The sequence below is a fragment of the Psilocybe cubensis genome, chromosome 1 (assembly GCF_017499595.1).
Source record: "Psilocybe cubensis strain MGC-MH-2018 chromosome 1, whole genome shotgun sequence".
In the NCBI taxonomy this organism is placed as follows: Eukaryota; Fungi; Basidiomycota; class Agaricomycetes; order Agaricales; family Agrocybaceae; genus Psilocybe; species Psilocybe cubensis.
The window spans coordinates 905,076-923,921 of NC_062999.1; the positions used below are offsets into that span (position 1 = coordinate 905,076).

Genomic DNA, 18,846 nt, shown 5'->3' on the forward strand with positions numbered 1-18,846 from the left:
GTAACGCAGTGCCAGGACCCCCACCCACCGCTTCTTGATAGCGGAACAGTTGCCTTATGTAGACCATGTTTGAGGCGGCAACCGTACTTGATGATCATCACTCAAAAATGAAATATAGGCACATTGAAGCGTAAGCGATATATTGACGTAAAACTACAATAAAGATGTCATGATACGAATGCTTTTAAAATCATAAATGAAATATGGGATCGTAAGGTATAGTCTAAAATGAATAGGGTTTGATGAAACTCGGAGTATCAGCTGCTCCCCAGTCTGAAATAGAAACACACGTGCAATGTGGTCTAGAAAACAGTGCCTTTGACCTGCTTGAACTTTTTGACGTTGATATCCTTCCACAGGAGGACGCTTGCCCACGAAATTGCCAAAATGCACACAGACGCGATGCACATGTACCTCTGTGCGTGGCCGTACGCAGCGTTGATCGCATCTCTCTCAGGAGTTCCCATAGGGAAGCTGAGCTGAGCACCCAGGCTTCCGTAGATGACCGGCCAGTATTGCTTGCTTTCTTCGGGCAAAAGCTCCAACAACTTCTGGGGGAAGACTCCAGTCCAGATTGCACCTGCTACGGCCTGACCAACGGCGCCTCCAACGGAAGCAAACATCCCCTCCATTGCAAGGACGACGGCGACGAACTGATGGGAGGTGGCGGCCATCGCAGCGGTCTGCTCACATATTACGCAAGTTCCCCCTGCAAAGGCGATGAAGATTTGGCACATAACTACGTAACCGACATTGACGCCTGGTTGACGGAAGTGGATCATAAGGCCTACGCCGAGCATTGTGACGGGAACACCGAACCATAAAGTAAGGCCCTTGAATTTCCCGGTATAACGGATAATGACCCCGATGAACAGTGCAAAGAAGCACGACCCCATGGTGTACGTGTTGCCGACATACGAAGCTTCGGTGATGCTAAGTCCGTTCACAACCATAAGGAAGGAGAAGAAATATGTCGCCCAAAGGTAGTACGACACAAAAAGAGTTCCTGAAAGGATGCAGGCACCCAAAACAGTGCGGTCGAGGAGGAGGGAGTAAGGAATATAGGTGACGCGGGCGTAATACCGTTCCCAAAAGACGAAGGCGATGCAGAGCAATCCACCTATGATGAGCATAGAGATGATCATGGGTGAGCGCCAGGTATTCTCCTGATAGGAATAGAGAGAGAACGGGAGCAAGAAGAGGGCGAGGCCGGAAATGATGAGGAAAAGGCCAACGACATCAAATTCGACGGCATAGTGTTTGAAGGATTCACTGAGTGTGCGGCCCGAAGGTGTTCTAGTGATAAGACCCATTTTCTCAGCTTTACTGTAATTCAGATAGAAAACGAAGAAGAGGGGGAGCGTGATAGCAGGAGTGATGATGGCGAATGAACCAAAACCCCATCGAAAACCTGGGCCTTCCAGGAAAGCGTCTGCGAGGGGACCACCGATCCAGGTTGTAGCAAGATACGGTGAAGTTGCAAAAGCGAACATGAAGGACCTGTTGCGGAGCGTAGATGTATCGGCAATAAAGATACCAAGAGTATACGTCAAACCGTTATATCTAACGAATATTAGGTTCGAGAGGAAGTGACGATATACAAAATACACATACCCGACCCAGTAGAACACCTGAGCAGCCGCGTACGTCTCGACGTTGTTGCAACCAGCCATCATAACGAGACCAACAGTCAAAAGAACTATCATCATTAAATATCCTTGAGGACGGCCCCAGATGTCGAGGACTTTGGCGAGTGGAAGTTTGACGAGACCTCCAACAATTCCAGAGACAATTCCCGTGGCGGAGATGGTAGAATGCTTTCCAAAGCTAGAGGTAACATATGGTGTGAGGGTAGTAGTCGTACTTTGTTGCATGGAGTCGACGAAATAGATGATCCAGATCCTGAATGCGGCGTCAGCAGTTTGATCAATGGCAGGAGAGAAAAAGGAAAAGCTCTGACATGGTGTACGCCAAATACAGGGCGCCTTTGGTCCATACCGTCGTCACCGCCTCTATTTTTTTGACACCAGCCTGTGCATCTGGTGTAAACTGCTCGCTGTCGATAATTTGTGCATCCTGCTCGTCAACTACACCGATTGGTCGTGCTGGAGTGCGACTTTCAACGTCCGATTGCTTCTCCGCTTCGGAGTCGACGATCGGTTGATCAGCTTGAGGTCGGATCCTACTGAACAAAATGTTGGAGGCCATTTATACGGCTGGATGGGGGGCAGTGAGAGCCTGACCGGAAGTTCCAGGAGCCAAGGGTGAGGAAGGCGACGCGCTTTTCGATTCCAGCAGGGGTTTTAATTTATTCGAGCGCAAGCGGTCCCCGGCCACCATCCCGATGCATCGCATCTTATCAGATAAGCGAGAATGATATTGTGATTATCAGATAATCTAGGCCGCTCTCCCAGGCTTGGTAGGTGCCTGAATGTGGCCACGCAGCCCGCTTTTAAAATTGTCGGCGTAATTTGGAGCATGCTGCACATGAAAATCTATACCCATAAGTCCATGATGTAGCTCTAACGGTGGTCAGAGAAGAGTGCGCTTACAACATAAAACCGATTGTTGACCTAGCCTCTGCAAATGACGTTCCCCCGACGGCTTTAATTACCATATTAACCATACCACTCGTCGCCTAGCTTTGCTTCTACCGGAGGTCTTTCAGGAATAAAAGGCCGATCGATGTTAAACACCTGAATGGCACGCTGGAAGCCATAACAGTCAAATTAGCAAACCAAGATATTGGTAAGGGGAAAATGTTTAAACCCGACGTACCTTCCATGTTTCGTTATCAAGCTCCAAAACCATTTGCTTTCTCTTGGTACTCTCCGTATTTTGAGTGGATCCCGGATCCTGCAAAACTTTGGCGTCTATGAGTCATTACTCCTACAAAGAAAAGCTGTGGAAAACTTACAAACAACAGGCTCTCCATCACGAGATTCAAGGTGCACTTTGCCATCTCGCACAAGAAATGACAAGTAAAATAGGTTCTCAACCGAGTGAGCGAAGTTTGTAGGATTAATTACGAGTTCAAACAGGTTTTTGGGATTGTTGGCGTAAACGTTGAAGAATTTGAGAACGCCTTCCATCTATGAAGTGCTGGTCAGTTACCAAAAATGCTCGCGAAGAAAAGGGACCTACGATTGCCATATTGTTCGTTGTTTCATTTTCCGATCTCAAAATGTTTTCTTCTCCAAGTTCCTGAGGTTTCCGCCTATCCGCTTGATTCTTCTCAAGCTTTGACCGACTTTTCCGAGCTCTTTTTCTATGTACGACAGACAAGGGACCCAGCCTGTCATAGAGATATGAATGTAACACCCAACATACGAAATCCAAGTTTAGGAGCACATACATAAATCCTGTAGCAGGAACTCGCCGACTTTTAGCCATGCATTTACGGCCTATTCCATCCCAATCAAGAGCCGGTCCGAAATGGCCATCATCGTCTGAATCAGAGTCGTCTAATTGTAAATTTTCAGAGTCGGACCGGCCCATATATCGCACCAGACTTGTTATAAAGTTATCCACATTAAATGTACCTGTCCCTGACTTCATTGCTCTAGCTTTCTGGGCACCTATACTGGTGGCCATCACGAAGAATCGGGAATCAAGAATCGCTTCCTGAGGTTCTTTAACTAGCGAGAATTAAGCTATCTGAACGCTACAGATGCTTTTGTCAAGAAACTCACCAAAGTCAAATAGACTATTCGCCGTCCGTACTCCGTCCATTATTTCGAGTGGTGATAGTTCTTCAAGGTTCCTTTGATGTTCTAGGCGGCAAAGCATTAGGAAGAGTGCATATCCCTCGTCCGAAAGATTGTACCTATGATCCTTTTGTGCAGAGATCGATAATCCCTGCGTAAGACTCGCTTTTCCTCAGAGTCCTGATTTGGATCGAAGATGATTTCTAACGTTGTAACGTTGCCGTTTAGTGGACGTTACCAGTAGTTCCTACGAATACGGTATGTGGTCACCTTCAGAGTCCTTCCCGGAATCTGTGTCATAATCAGACATGATTGTGCCAGACAATATAAGGAGACGGTGCCAATATAGGAGGATAGTTGTCCTTGATGATTGGAGGAGTCTTCAAGTTTTTGTTAGAAACCAATGCCCAAGTCCCAAGTCCCAACGGCCCCAACCAACGCGTTGATGTTTATTTGTTCAACGCGTTAATCTAAGTGGTCCGAGCACAGTCGGAAGATGCCGAAAGGGGGTCATCATCACATTCCTCTGTCCTTAACCACAATGGTGGCCAAACTTGTATGTTTCTGTGTTACATTACTGCTTCTTATCGGCTTCTCTTCCGCCAACACTGAAATAATAAATTTTTCGGTTGCTGAAGACGACGAGCTAGACTTACCCTTCACTGAAACATGGTTGGTCCTTCAATTCTCAAGGAAATTATACGTTTCACGCCAGTTCCGCCTAATAGGCCAATATTTTATCCAGGACATTCACAGGCGAAATTTGAAGTAACGTCTGCAAAACTTGGGACAGTATTATCAAGCGAAATTTGTCCTGACCTTCCAAAATGGAGCTCTAAATACCCGCAACGGTGTCCGCATGAAACCTGGGTCGTCCTTGATTTGGACCGAGGTGACTGGAAACGCTTTAATAAGTTTACACTTCGAGTATCTTGGGCAGCATTTGTGCGTAACACGACTCCAGCATCTTATTTTTCTAATCGAAGGTCTAGCATCCTACCGATTTCTCAATCAAAGTCCACGACCCCACTGCTCTAGCTATTCATTCTCAGCGACCCGCGGGTATATCGTCAACCCGCCGCAAATATGCCCGCATACAACTGGTGCATGCCGGAGTCTTAACCCCACCACACAACGATACATTAGACGCCATGGTGCGCCAGCTTGTTCCGTTTGTCCTAACCGTTGAACCACTCCATCTCGGTATCATTCCCGAATCAGTTATTCCTGTCATTGCTGCAATCATGTTAGCGATTGTGCTGGGCCTTCCTCTTTCAGCGTGGGTATACACCCATCTACTCTCTATCGCCAAACAAGCCAAATTGGCAACGAAAGTGGACTAGAGACTCCCTATCTTGTCCTTTTCACCAGTAGCTGGTCTTCTGGCGAAATGCTCCTTTCTGCCGCATCAATTTCCTGTCACCCATTGTCAGGATTACTACCCAGTGTGGTTGTCATTGAGTCCAGTGCAATATGGATCCAAGAGCGCGCAAACCTCACGGAGTGTGCGTCATAAGACTGGTTTTTCCTTGCCATGGCTCTCTTTCTTCTACTGGTTATTCAATTGCAGTTTCACATAAAGCAGTGTCAAGAGCATGGTATCAAGTCTGGGGTATATCTACAGGTATTCGAGGCAAATTCAACCCTTTATTTCGTACAATTTCATTTAGCAAATCCCCCATAACTTCCCCTCCGCCTTAGCATCAACTCCGTGATTATCATGCCCCTGTTGCGAGTCCTGGTTGATGATCCTGATGAACGCTGTCTCCAAGCTTGATTTTCCGATGGTAAATTCTGGGAAACCTTTTTCGTTAGAAAGGATCTCGAAGATGCTCGCGACGGAAGTATCAGAGCTGCTGTTTTCGCTGTTGCCGATGGGAATCTCGAAGCGCGTTGCGACATCGTCCGCCATTCGTGCTCCAGGTATACGCGCCATGACGGCCTGGACCTTGACATAATCCTGGCGATTGTGGCATGCAAAGTGTACCTCATACGACGCTGTACACGCCTCGAGTTCCTGGGGGGAACCCACAGCTTGAAGTGCGCATCATTACTCAGCATTGAAATTGGACACAAATCACAACGCAGGTAACTTACCTAACATTCGCTTCGACATGATTCCGACCTTAGTAGCGAGGTACGAAGCCTCTTCCATCGAATCTAGGAACAACTGTGAGGACACAGTAGAGATAAAGCGCCGGACAGACTCACGCGTTGTCAGGAATACCGCCTTGTCACTAGTAACCTGCTTAAGAACTCCCCATAGCTCCCGTTTCATTTTGGCGTCAATACCTGTGGAATATTCATCGACTAATACGACTGACGGGTTGCCTATCAATGCATAAATTACGGTCAGCCATCATGCATGCTTCTGAAAGTTGGTAGAAAACCTCACCAATCAACGCGATCGACAGTGCAAGCTTCCTTTGGTTTCCTCCGGAAAGTTTGGTCGCAAGCCGATCTGAATATGTGTTCAAGCCTGTCGCTTCCAAAATGTTATCGACGTTGTGTTGCAAGTCCTCGCCGAAAAGACCTCGGAAGTGTCCATATATCAAGAGATGCTCGCGCACCGTGAGGTGTGCGTCAATAGCAGTAAACTGTGGGCATACGCCGAATGACACTCGTGCTTTCTGCTTGTTGCTAAGGACTGAAGTATCGTTGACCATGACATCTCCACCGTCGGGTTTCAATTGACCATCTACGAAGAAATATTAGTTCTTGTTCAAGTTTGGAACCTAACAGGGAGTGATGCGCACATATCATATCAAAAGTTGTCGTCTTGCCTGCTCCGTTCGGGCCCAACATCACGAAAAGGGAGTTGTGCGGAATGGTGAAAGTGACGTCGTCTACGACCTTGTTTCTTCCGTAAGACTTGGAAACGCTCAAGACACGTAGTGGATCCTGATTGGAGAATGAGGCCGCTTGCTGAGCTTCGGCCACGACGTCAGGATTTGATGGCTTCCGGGGTTCGTTGTTATTCCCGCTGAGAGATCCAGATATGTTGGCTTTACGACGCAGACTTGCCGTTGGGAACCGGATTCCGGAGTCGATTATGGTGAGGATAAATAAAAGTGTCAGAATCCATACAATAAGGTACAGAATAGGCCCTCCGTATCGAGTGATGGTACCAAGTGCGGCTCCGGTGGCAACGTTCTCGCCATCGCAAATCAGTGAGAACTGATTGACTGATATTAAGGCTGCCCTGACCTGATATGAAAAGTGAGTAAAGATGGAGAAATATCTATTCCAGCAACTTACCAAACTGTTGATAGGAGCAATGAGAGCCAAGGTGAAGTGGACAATGTTGATGGTGCGTGGAGCCTCCAAAGGAAGCGCAACGAACGTAACGATGATATATGCAGTAAGGTAGAGCTAAAGGAAAATGAGATATGCTGATTATATGCGGCAGTAAAATACTTACCAGATAGATAATAAATTGAGAGACCACCATTGCTGCGAAAGCTCCTAGGGGCGACTTGATCACGATTGCCGTGACATAAGACAGAAGAGTAGCGGCAAATCCGTAAAGGCAAATAACGAACCACTGATAGTGAGTACAGGACATGAGTGGGGTGTTGTCTAACGGTATTAAAACTAAAAGCCCACCAGGTAACCGACGCCTTGGAATTTGCTTTTGACAACTGCGTAGACAATTGCAATCACAGTCGCAACAATCACAGTAAACATGGAATCAAACATGATATGCCCAAGCCAAAGGCCCAATGGGTTTGATAGTCCATTCGATAATTGCATGGCTTGAACCGAAGAGTGTCGCTCTTTTGCTACATAAAGAGCAAAGAAGGCGGGGAATACGGTCTAATGTACAAAAATCAGCTTGGGATTTGCATGACAAAAAAGGATTTATGCTTACCATTGCAGCGCCGAATATAGCAAGCCATTGTAAAGTGGCGAGAGACTCCGTCTGTACACTCGGCAGCTGATGGAACGTTGGATGGATTCGGGTGGAGCCCGATGGGCTGCTTGAAGCATTGAGGGCACGGTTATAGAAGAGGTTCGACGCTACACTAAACATGCTCAGGGAGAATGGGCTCAATTGCCATGCGATTAAGTATTCGTTCTTTTCAAAATCCATGGAGAAACCCCCAAATGTGCTGAACTCGGTAAAGTTGGCATTAATCATCTCCACCAGTGTCTGCTGGTCTGCAACCGGCACGAAAGGATTAAATGGACCAGAGGGTTTGGGGAAATTTGGAGAATAGAACTGAAGCAAAGGGTCTACAAAAAGTTCGGGAAGACTAGCGTTTATGATTGACGGTAGGTTCGAAGGCGAGGCCAAGATGGTATCGTTGCTGAGTAGAGGAGGATATAGCGGATTGAAAAACCCTCCCTTGGTGGGGTCAATAAATTTGTGAGCGCATGACGCCACGCCTCCTTTTACGAATCGTATAGGCCACCATGCACCTGATATCCCTATAGCCAGTGCAAGGAACGGGACCAGCCAGCTTCTTCGCATAATTAAAAAGCGTTTATGGAAGATGGTAAGAGCTTGAGCCAACGATGAGCGTGGTCTTCCACTCGAAAGGGTGAGATCCAGTAAGGCATGTTGTTTAGCTGCGTCCTTTTCATTTTTCTCTCCGTCTTCACCCTCTTCCTTCTGGAGGAGGTCAAGAAAGATGTCCTCAATCGTCGTCCCTACTACGTCATAGGCATGGATTGTAAACATCTTTTTACGCTGTTCAATCAACCGAAGTGCGGCAGAAACCCGAGAAGAATCCCTAGTTTTGAGGTGATAGCATGATGTAAATGACTCCTTGATTTCCATGGTGGCGTCCGGTGCCACCGTACGCACATCGCTCAGCAGCTCCTTGGCGAAGTCTTCGGATTCAAATTTGACTATGACTGAATAGCCTTCACCCATAGAGGATTTCAAGGCAACTGGGCTTTCTGAGGCAATGAGCTTTCCTGGAGCAGCTAGAACTGCAATGCGATCGGCAAGGAAATCGGCTTCATCCAAAAACTAAAAATGATGAGTATGTGAAATTCTGGTTGAACGGCGGACATACATGAGTCGTAAGAACAATAGTACGTTCATTTCGGTAGGTAGTAAGAGTTCTCCAAAGAGAGCGCCGACTCAAGGGGTCTACCCCAGAAGTGCATTCATCCACGAGTATAACTTAACGTGGAAACATTAGTCAAATAAACCGGCAAGACAAAAACAATGCTTACTCTTGGATCCACCAACCAGTCCTATGGCTAGTTGAAGCTTTCTCTTTTGACCTCCAGATAGAGTTCCTGCTGGCTCATGAGCCTTAGACTGGAGATCACAATCCCGAATTAAGCGCTCGATATCAGCATCGGAAGATTCTCCTTCTTCTTGTTTGATAGCGTTCCAAAGCTTCAATGTCTGAAAGCACGAAAGCTCTGGGAATAGGACATTTTTCTGAGGAACCAGACCAAGTGTTCCTCGAGGCGGTCGCGTGGTGTTCCCAGAGAAAGAAACAGTCCCGTCGGTGGACTTTGTAAGGCCTCCAATAATGGACAAAGCTGTAGATTTTCCCGCCCTAACAATTATGAAAGCGAGGTTAGTGTCTTTATGAGGAAAATGGTGCTCAGGACTTACCCATTTGGACCCAAAAGAACGAATATTCCGAAGGATGGTATGTCGAGCGTGAGATCTGCAATAGCAACAACCTCATTCAGCTTTCGACTGAACATTGATGTGTTGAATATCTTTTTGACATTGCGTAGACTGATGGCAATATCAGAAGTGGTATCTTCCGCTGAACCCTTTAATTGCCCTGACGACCAAAAGCCAGTATTTGATGGGTTTGAAATCCCGTACATCCACCTTTCGAGGTAGATGGCGACGATAGGCCAAAAGAATACCCCAACCTGTAACGTGTGAGCACTGTGAAGCAATTCATCGAAATAAATAACGTACCACAGCAGCTATGATCATTGGTATCCCCTCAAAGAAGTACGTCGGGTCCTTTTGTGACAAAACAACATGTTGGAGGTTCACTTCAAAGCCCGAGAACATCTTGAGCATAAATACATAAAACATAGACGGGAAGAAGAAAGACAGTACAGGCCCAACAGCTGAGTTGTTCTCTGCAGTGATAGACAAGGGTATAATGGCAAGTACGATCGCCGCCCCTGTGGTAACCACGGCTGCTAGCTGTGGGCTCTTGCTGAATGGAACCGAGGCAAAGAATGCCCATCCAGTACATCCAAACCCAGCCACAAGGTGGAGCAGAATGAGATAGCCAATGTTCGTGTTTGTGAAAATCCGAACTCCCCAGACTACCGCCAGGGCTATCCAAGTTGGGATGAAAAGAATCGATGAGGAGAAGTACCATGATCTTTGGCAGGAATTAGCAACTGTACGTGAGGAGGAGAAATAATAGTAAAGATACAAACAATAGTCTGGCAGAGTCAAGGGCTCCCATTGCCTGCATATGAGATGTCAGAGCAGCTGCTCGCTCTAGCGCAACTCCACCAGCAATCTGGAAAAAAATTAGAGGTTCAGTAGATATTATATCTCTGTGTCTAGATGGTATTGACCTGATACATTACACCAGTGAACACCAGGAAGCTGCCAGTAGCGATATTTAGAGACACCGGCAAGTGGAGATGATGTTTAGTCACTCACAATACAACTCCTCCGAAATTTCCCATTATGCTAAGGAATACTAGTAACTCTCGTTAGTACTAGACTAGGCAAATTAGTAAACATACTCACATAATCGGTTACTCTGGTCTGTATCTGAATCTACATTGTGGGTGAAAGGTAATTGAAGGGGTGTTGGTGTCTTCTGCCCTGTAGTAAGCTCGATTATGGCCTGCTCTTCTTTTAGTACGACTATATCAATTTGACTGCTAAAGGGTGTACCTGATCAACAGCCCATTGCAGAGGGAGAAGTACTGTTTCGAGATCACTGGTATGCTTGAGAACATCGACACGATAAGCTCCAGATCCTGCCCAGAATGTATAATTCAATGGCCTTTTGTCACTTGTTGAGGCGGTAGGGATGTCTTCAAAGGTAAGGGCAACAAAACACGGCGATGCCCCATTCGCGTTTGAGATACATATATCAAAAAGTGAAGCAGTGTCCTCGACCTCAATGACACCTTTGAGTTGCCTGGAAGAGAAGCCAGAGGTAACATGACTCATTATATCTTTTCCATGAATATAACCAGTTCCGTTGGAATTATCGGACCAAACAATTGGCCTTGAGCCATCGAAGTGATCCCCAACGCCAAACACTCGAGCGGGAGTGCCAAGTCCAAACTAAGAAACGTCTTGGTCATTATGAATCAGAAACAAGCGCTTATACGACCACCCTTACATTAGAAGGCTTTGAGAAGAAGGTTGATACATAACCGAGAAAAATTCCATAGGCCAAAGGAAAAATCAAACACCGTAAAATGTTAATCTAGATGGATAAAATGTTAATGAGAGTTGGGAAAGCCCTTGAGCATAGGCAAAGGCAACTTTTAAATGCACATACCAGCCAATGCTTTCGAATGACAATCGTGTTTTTGTAAAAAAGGGCCTTGAATTGTCTCCAAAAGAGGGAGCTCATCCCTGGTAATGAAGTGTGGTGGGGTGGTGGTAGTTCGGAAAGCTCTAGGGTTTTGAACAACACAAATTAACCCGAAGATTAATGGTGAGAATTTGAAAAGGAACCAATGTCAACAATGTACGTGCCTTCCGTGACGAGAGTCCGCAGCAATGTTTGATTAGCCGAACGTTATTGCCGCACAGGTCTTACACAGATCCTGGGTCACAATGGTAGCAATGAAGATGATTTCAGAAAGGAATCAATACAGCATGCCTGTCCTATTGATACTTAGATTGGTCTTCCATGTATCAATCATTTATAGAATGGATGATTTCTGAATTTACATACCTCAGTTCAAGAGCACACATGTATGGTGACCTGCAATAATGCGATGGAAAGCAGTTCGGTGATTGATGTCCGTGTGGATCTGGAAGAAAGGATTGCGAGTTTAATCTCATGACATTGCGATTTGATTCGTGTAGGTGCGTAAGTCAATGGTGCCGAGTGAGAAAATTTTGTCAATTGTGGAAAAATGTCCTTTATTACTTTGGCTGTGGTGATATAGCTTTCGCGCACGTTACATTGATGAGAGTCAACTAAACATTCGGATGCTCAGACAAAATCACGAACTCGAGACGGTTGTGAGATGAGTTACAGTCGAAGATCAGACCCGTGCTCATGAGGGGGCTGGATCGAACCCTGAGCACAAACTTCACCAAACACGGTATTCCGTAAATTGATTCATTGACGTTCAAGTTGATTTATCCGTTAAACACTCACCACAACTGAGCATTGAAAAACCAGCTCTTGCTCCAAAGACCCTATTGGTTATTGCTGGGGTATGATTTTCTGCGATGACATTCACATATTCGCGTCCGAGTCCGCAGTCGGCCCCGCAGTTGTACAGCGCAGCACTCACGTCGTATGGCGCACGGGTCCATCAGTCTTGAGATCATTGATTCCGTCAATTATTATGGGCAAATGCAGGGTCGCAGTTTGGCAGCGATATAAATGACGACCAGTTGCTTCTGCCAAAACTTAAGCTGATGATACTGTTGTCGATGCATGCAAATTAAAGGACATAGATCTCATCGTGACTCGAATGCCAACAAGTTGTAGCCGTTCCCGTCAGCTTTTCACACTGCGGAGCATAGTGTAATGCCCGACTCCGAATTCTACTGGTTTGCAGGAAATTGCCAAAAACATTTATACGTACATTAAATAGACTCGGACGAAACTGGTATATAATACATAGGAGAAATTGTACCACCTACTCGACATTGTTGGTAATATACATATCAAGCCATCGCCTGGGCACTTTGGGGTACAGGTCGTGGAATTGTTGACTGAAGTGCGTGATTATCAATAGAGATACCTGGAAAGCAGAATGAGATGGGATCGTTTCCTATATCTGGAACAACATACTTCGGGTAGCGTTGGAAGTTTTGTAGATACCAATCAGTCGATGGCTGAGTTCAAACATGTCATTTCTATGTAAAGGATTAGCTGTGTTATTTGATTTACGAAGAACGACCCCGAACCGAAGAGAAATAATGATGAACTGCGCATTCTTGGTCCTATCCTTGATGTAATTGGCGACAATAGACACGTTGCGGAAATCCAACGCAGCATCGATTTCATCCATGAAATACAGTGGTGTGGGCTAAAATAAATGAGCATCGAACGCTTCGCACGATATGACTTTGAACTACCTTGAAAACATGAAGGGCAAAGACCAGAGCCAGAGAACTTAAAGTCTACAAGAAAAGCAAAATCAGACAGAGCCTGCAATCAGGTAACTAATGTATGTGTACCTTTTCTCCACCAGATAAGTTTGAAATGTTCTTCCAACTCTTCTTGGGCGGCATAACACTGAAAATGATACCTTCGGAAAAAGGATCTAAACTGTCTACCAGCTCCAGCTCGGCGTTGCCACCAAGAGTAATCATCTGTTATGTAGAATATCATCAGAAAGCGACTAGAACCATTGAGCACAAAAGTCTTACCTGGTACATTTCCTTAAGCTTTAACGAAATCAAGTTGAAACCAGCCATGAATTCATCCAGACGTTGCTTCCGAAGAGTCTCATACTTAGCCTTTTGGGAGTCTCGTTCAGCCGTGATAGCCTCGAGATCTTTGGCTCGGTTGAAATAATCCTTCTCCCTTTCCTTGTATTCTTTGAGAACAGACAAATCCGGTCGGGCTCTTTTGATTTTTTCTGAAGACAGGACGCGTATCGAGTGAGACAGTTTCGGCCATGAACAGGAGTAAGCGTACCATCAAGATATTCCATTTCAGCAACGAGTTCCTCTCTCTTCATCTTCCTCAATTCATCGGGCAAATATTCTCTCAGTTGGTGGGGAGATCCTGTGGATTTGCGTTTCTGAGCCGGCTGTTGATCAGCCATAGGCTCATCCACATTCTCTACTTTAACTGAAGCTTCGGGGTTCTCATTGTCAGCCTTTTCCTCATTGTTAACAGCTGCTTCAGTTTCTTCATCTTCATCTTCATCGTCATCCTCGCTGATATGCTCGTTTAGAGTCAAGGTGTAAGCGAAGGCATTGGACGACTTACTCAATATCTTCCAATGTCAAATCATTGTGCATTTCCTCGTAGGCGTTGATGCTGGCAACGGTATCCTTGAGATCTTTCTCAGCATCACCGATGGATTGTTTGAGTTTCAACTTGCTTCATTGTCAGAGTCGAATAGTCGGGAAGATATAACATGCGTACCTCTGTTTGCCTGAATTGGGAAATGATGCCTTCTTGTTCGTCCAGTTTGGACTTAAGGTCGTCTAAGTCTTCCTTGGAGTTCTCCGCAGCTGCCTGAGCGGTTTCTACTTTCTCTCTCAAGTTATCGATGTATGTTGTAAGCGTAGCAATTTCGCCGTCGAATTCCTCGATCTCTTCTTCGAGGACGGCTAAAGCTTCGGTGTTGGCCTTGATGGTACCTTCCAGTTTGACCGCGTCTTTCTCCGCTCGAGATTTGGCCATTTCTGCTTTGGTGATTTCGTCATTCGTGAGCTTGATATGCAAACGAATACCGTCGACCTTCGACTTCTGAGTGAGCAATTTCGAGCCACCGATATCTAGAATCTTCTTCTCCAAGTCTTTGATATCCTGTTCGATACGTCCTGATTTTGCTTGAAGATCCTGAAGCTCTCGCTCAAAGACTGAAATCTCTTTTTCTAGCTTGGAGATGCGGGCAAGGTCTCCTGTATTAGGTTTGTTTTGAGAACTGGTAAAATGTGAGCTAGTTTACATAAAAGATGCGTGACGACATACCTCAAGTCGCGAACACGCTTCTCGGCTTCGGCGGTCCTGCGTTTAACGTTCTCGATATCCATGCTGATCTTCTGTAAAGCAAGGTCAATTTCAGGACCCCGTCTCTTCAAACTATCTAATTGCTGTTCTGAGTCCCGGAAGTCGTTGGTTGCCTTTTGGAGTTGCTGTGTAGCCTGCTCGCTTTCACGCTCGTAACCCTGAAGAACCTGAGGTGTCACTGAAGCAGCAGCCAGTTTGGAGCTCATTGCGCCTCGCGATGGCTGGCCGCCACCACCTGACATGGCACCCGAGGTTTCGATCAACGCACCATCCAAGGTAACGACACGCCATCTTTTCCCAGTGAATGCGATGCGATTGGCTTGGTCGAGATCAGTGGCCACAAGCGTGTTTCCAATCGCCTTGTAGAATGCGGGGGCGTAGGCAGGGTCCTTGGGTTTAACGAGGTCGAATAAACGAGGAACGCCTTCAGGGGTCTGAACATTCTCAACAACATTCTTGCCCAGCTTCTCGAGTACCATGAAAGACGCCCTTCCAACATTGTTCCTGCGCAGCTTTTCAATGCAATTTTGAGCCTGAGAGACAACGTCCACCACCATGTTGTTGAGACCACCACCACAAGCAGTTGAGATCGCGACGTCATATTTATCGGGAATTGTTCCCAGACTTCCCAGACGCCCCTACTGTGGATGAGATGCAGAGTTCAACATTTAAAAAAAATGTAGTCTTACATGGAACCCTTCAATCTGTCCTTTGGCTTTCTGGTTTGTAAGAAAATCTAAAACGGCGTTACGAGATCTGTTTTCAGACTGGTTGGCTCTGGCCTCATCTACTTTCCCGCGTGCAGCACCAGCTTTCCCCTTCCATTCATTTACGCGTGCTTGAGCATCCTACATTGCACAACGTGAATATTCTGAAGGCATGGAGGTGCATAGATCTTACGCGAAGGTTTTTCTCAGCCTGGGCAATGTTTTGTTGAAGTTGAGTCTTCTCATGTTTAAGATCCTCTTGTTGAGCGACCTAAAATGAATTCAGTAGGAAATTCTTTTCAGAAGAGAAAATTATGTACCTTGGTTTCACGCTCCTCTAACAAAGCTTTTAGCGTATCAGCGGCCTCTGCACACTGTGCTTTAAGGGCTTCAGCCTTCTTTGCAAGGTCGTCGCGTTCGCTAGTGGCGACGTCAATCGCAGCCTGCTTTTCATTGATTTGGGCGGTCCATGGCTGAAGTTCCTTCTGTTTGACCTGTATCTTGTCGTGGAATACCTGAGTTTTATCTACGTACATGGTAAAGGGGGATTGATGGATAGAAAATGAGCGACGGACTAACCTTTGAGGCTGTCGCGGATACCCTCCAACACCTTTTCTTCCTCCTCAAGAGATTTTTCGTGGCCCACGAGATTCTTCTTCTCCTTTTCAAGTTTCGCTGTACTGTCTTCAATAACATTAAGGGCAGTCTTTCTCGCGTGACCATCCTATTGAGAGCTTAGTGACAGTCTCTAGCTCAAATCGGCTCTGCGCATACCTCCTGCAAAGATTTTTTCAATTTCTTAGCTCTTGTAGCTGAATGCTTTCTTTTTTCTTGCAAAGCAATTTCACGCTTTTCACTTGAAGTAAGGTCTTTCGCAGCATCAGCCGCAGCCGCTTTAACTTCCTAAACAAAGCGTCAGTCGTGGAATTAACAGGAGTGTAAAAATTAAAGTACCAAATAGCTTTTTTCACGTTCGTTGTAATGATCTTGAAGGGATTCGAGGTGATTGATATCATCTTTATTTTGTTCAGTCTGTGCTTCCAGCTCCTTGCGGAGTTTTTGCTGCGAAAGAAGATGAGGCTGGAAGCAACAGATATATAATTTGACTTACGATAGTATTTGTATGCCTTTCTTCTGCTTCGAAGGCTTTGTACAGAATCCATTGGTAGTAAACGGACTGCGCCCTGACATGATCATTCTTCATCCGTAGAAAATCTTCCGCTTCCTTCTTCTTAGCTTCCAAAGCTGTCTTTTCCTTCTCCACGAGTCGAACCCGATTAAGCTTGACTTGACGTTCCTCAGATAAACGATCCATCTCAACAAGAGCTTCCTCAATAGGTTCCTTATACTTAGACGTGCCGATGATATCTTCCAAGTATTCAAGTAGACCATCCTCATGTTCAGTGGGGGCCTTAGGTTTCATTTGAGCAATGGATTCGACCTCTCCCTGTTCATTTCATAGTCTGTAATTGAGTAATAAAAGTAACAACAACAAAATACCTGAAGAATTAGGAATCGATTATGATCGAGGTCAATCCCTCGACCCTTCAGTAATGTCTGAACTTCCTTATAGTTGCTTGTTCGTCCGTTGATTGCATATTTGCTTGCATTGTTCTTATAAGCTGTACGTGATACAACCAGTTGCGAATTTGGTACAATCTCGAAAGCGTCGGGTCCAGGCTGCCAACATCAGCTTGAGAAAATCGTTTGAAGCCAGAATTTACTTACTAGATCCACAATCTCCCTAAAATAAATTTCCACGCTACATTCGTCGAGATCGGGATAGTTTGCCGAGTTGTGGATAAGTTCAGAAATCTTTCCCTGTCTCATCTTTGACGCACGATAACCGAAGACGAATAAGAGCGCGTCAATAGTATTAGATTTTCCAGATCCGTTGGGCCCAACGATTGACGAGAAAGACTATGATGAAGGTTACTTGAATTGTCAGGTTCTCAATCCATATGATGGTGCGTACCTTATGGAAGGGGCCAATTTCCTGCCGGCCTGCATAACTCTTGAAATTAATCAAAGCCATTTTGTGGATGACCAGACGCGACTTAGGCCCTGTTGGTTCTTCCGGAATCGTCTGTGACATAGTTGGCACAGCAGGGAGGGGAGGGGGTTCGAAAAGCGATTTTTCTTCTTCCTCTTCCTCTTCTTCTTCCTTATCCGTAGTATTTCCCTGTTTCTGGGAGGCTTCAACCTTTGGTGAGGTGTGCTTTCTTCTAGACTGGGTGGTAGAAGGAAGATCTAGCTCGTCATCGGACTCCTCTATCACGGTAGCTGGTGCAAGCTTTGTGGAGGCGGCCTTGCCCTTGCCCTTTCGCGCAACAGGGGTCTTGGCCTTCCTCCCTTTGCGAACAGGCTTTGAGTCATCGTCGTCACCTTCTTCTGAGACCACTGACATGGCATCTGCTGACTCTTCCGCATCATCTGACTGGATCGCTTTGGAAGGAGCTCTCCGCGCTGCTTTAGCAGGCACCCTGCGCCCTTTGGTCGGTTTGACGACTTCCTCCTCTTCGCTGGCTGCCTCTTCAATGCGAGCGGACCCGGATGTTTCGCCTGATCTTGCTGAAGCGACACTAACCCTGCTTCCTGCTGAGGCAGTTCCCTTCCGGGTTGAAGTACGACGACCGGTGGTCTTGGACGGGGCCTCCTCGTCAACTTCCATATCAGTAGAGCGGGTGGCCTTTGCGGTACTGGCAGCACGTCTTCCACGCTTGGGTCTCCCATCGACAGTCGCCTCCTCTTCCTCTACTTTGACTACGTCCTCTGACTGGCTCTCGATGGATGGTCTCGCTTTCTTGACTGGCGGAGGGGCATCTGATTGCTCCTCATTTTCTGACTCTGCAACGTCGGGTAATGAGGCTTTTGAGCGCGTCGACTGTCTTGTTTTGGATGGTGGTGGAGCACTGGGTCTTGCTGATGTGCTTCGACGCGCTCTCGAAGGCGGTTTCGCGGCAGTTTCTTTCACCTCGGCTTCCTGTTCAACAGTTTGACCTCGTTTTCGCTTAGCGGGCAAAGATTCGGCAGATACTGGCTCTGCTGTCACGCTTGGCGCGCGCGACGTGCGACGAGGAGGCATTCCTTATCGCTGATAAAAGTTTATGGATGGCGAAGAATTATGTTCAAGGAGAATTATGTTCAAGGGTAATATAGAAATAAACGATCTTTCAAATTGAATCAACAAGGAACGCGACTGGTCACAGCTCGTCACGCAATAGTGTCACATGATCGTCAAAGGAACTGGCAAAAACCAAGCACAACCACAAAACTTTGAGTTCGATCCGCACAAGGTCAAGCTATAGAATAATAAATGGCTCTTCAAAGTTCGAATTTGGTGCGCAGAGAAGATAGAGATGATACTTGGCAAAATTATTGCTGCAGGGACAAAGTGCAACATTAATCACTGAAGAAATAAATAAGCCCCACCAAAGGAAACATTTCAAACATCCAATGAATGATAATGTACAACTGTTCGCAACAAGCGGGCAAGAAGAATCTTGTACAGTGGGTATTTAACTTGAAGCCTTCTGAGAAATGTAGATTAAGATACACACAATGCATTCCAAGGATGCTTTT

The 18,846-nt window shown here is 46.1% G+C and overlaps 4 protein-coding genes across 4 annotated transcripts; 1 reads left to right on the plus strand and 3 right to left on the minus strand.

The window, feature by feature from the left end:
• Window positions 1–302: 302 nt before the first annotated feature.
• On the minus strand, window positions 303–2,208 carry JR316_0000252 (MFS siderochrome iron transporter 1; the record flags this gene model as incomplete). Its single annotated transcript, XM_047886067.1, has 3 exons — window positions 303–1,563; window positions 1,615–1,902; window positions 1,961–2,208. 3 exons carry the CDS (start codon window positions 2,206–2,208, stop codon window positions 303–305), a joined length of 1,797 nt encoding a protein of 598 aa, XP_047753813.1.
• A 2,040-nt stretch (window positions 2,209–4,248) lies between these two features.
• Window positions 4,249–5,050, plus strand: JR316_0000253 (uncharacterized protein; the record flags this gene model as incomplete). Its single annotated transcript, XM_047886068.1, has 3 exons — window positions 4,249–4,379; window positions 4,436–4,652; window positions 4,700–5,050. 3 exons carry the CDS (start codon window positions 4,249–4,251, stop codon window positions 5,048–5,050), a joined length of 699 nt encoding a protein of 232 aa, XP_047753814.1.
• Window positions 5,051–5,373: 323 nt separating this feature from the next.
• Window positions 5,374–11,254, minus strand: JR316_0000254 (ABC transporter A family member 2; the record flags this gene model as incomplete). Its single annotated transcript, XM_047886069.1, has 20 exons — window positions 5,374–5,741; window positions 5,805–5,867; window positions 5,919–6,038; window positions 6,103–6,405; window positions 6,464–6,914; window positions 6,966–7,079; window positions 7,129–7,251; window positions 7,314–7,523; window positions 7,579–8,685; window positions 8,732–8,841; window positions 8,895–9,229; window positions 9,289–9,560; window positions 9,610–10,030; window positions 10,089–10,174; window positions 10,233–10,263; window positions 10,321–10,360; window positions 10,411–10,510; window positions 10,561–10,959; window positions 11,018–11,104; window positions 11,180–11,254. The coding sequence occupies 20 exons, from the start codon at window positions 11,252–11,254 to the stop codon at window positions 5,374–5,376; spliced, it is 4,815 nt and encodes a 1,604-aa protein (XP_047753815.1).
• Window positions 11,255–12,531: 1,277 nt separating this feature from the next.
• On the minus strand, window positions 12,532–18,349 carry JR316_0000255 (Structural maintenance of chromosomes protein 4; the record flags this gene model as incomplete). Its single annotated transcript, XM_047886070.1, has 20 exons — window positions 12,532–12,608; window positions 12,659–12,723; window positions 12,775–12,896; window positions 12,946–12,990; window positions 13,048–13,182; window positions 13,240–13,451; window positions 13,511–13,755; window positions 13,808–13,917; window positions 13,967–14,471; window positions 14,519–15,195; window positions 15,247–15,405; window positions 15,458–15,535; window positions 15,585–15,790; window positions 15,844–15,988; window positions 16,039–16,167; window positions 16,219–16,326; window positions 16,376–16,711; window positions 16,765–16,944; window positions 16,993–17,184; window positions 17,240–18,349. 20 exons carry the CDS (start codon window positions 18,347–18,349, stop codon window positions 12,532–12,534), a joined length of 4,836 nt encoding a protein of 1,611 aa, XP_047753816.1.
• Window positions 18,350–18,846: the final 497 nt, after the last annotated feature.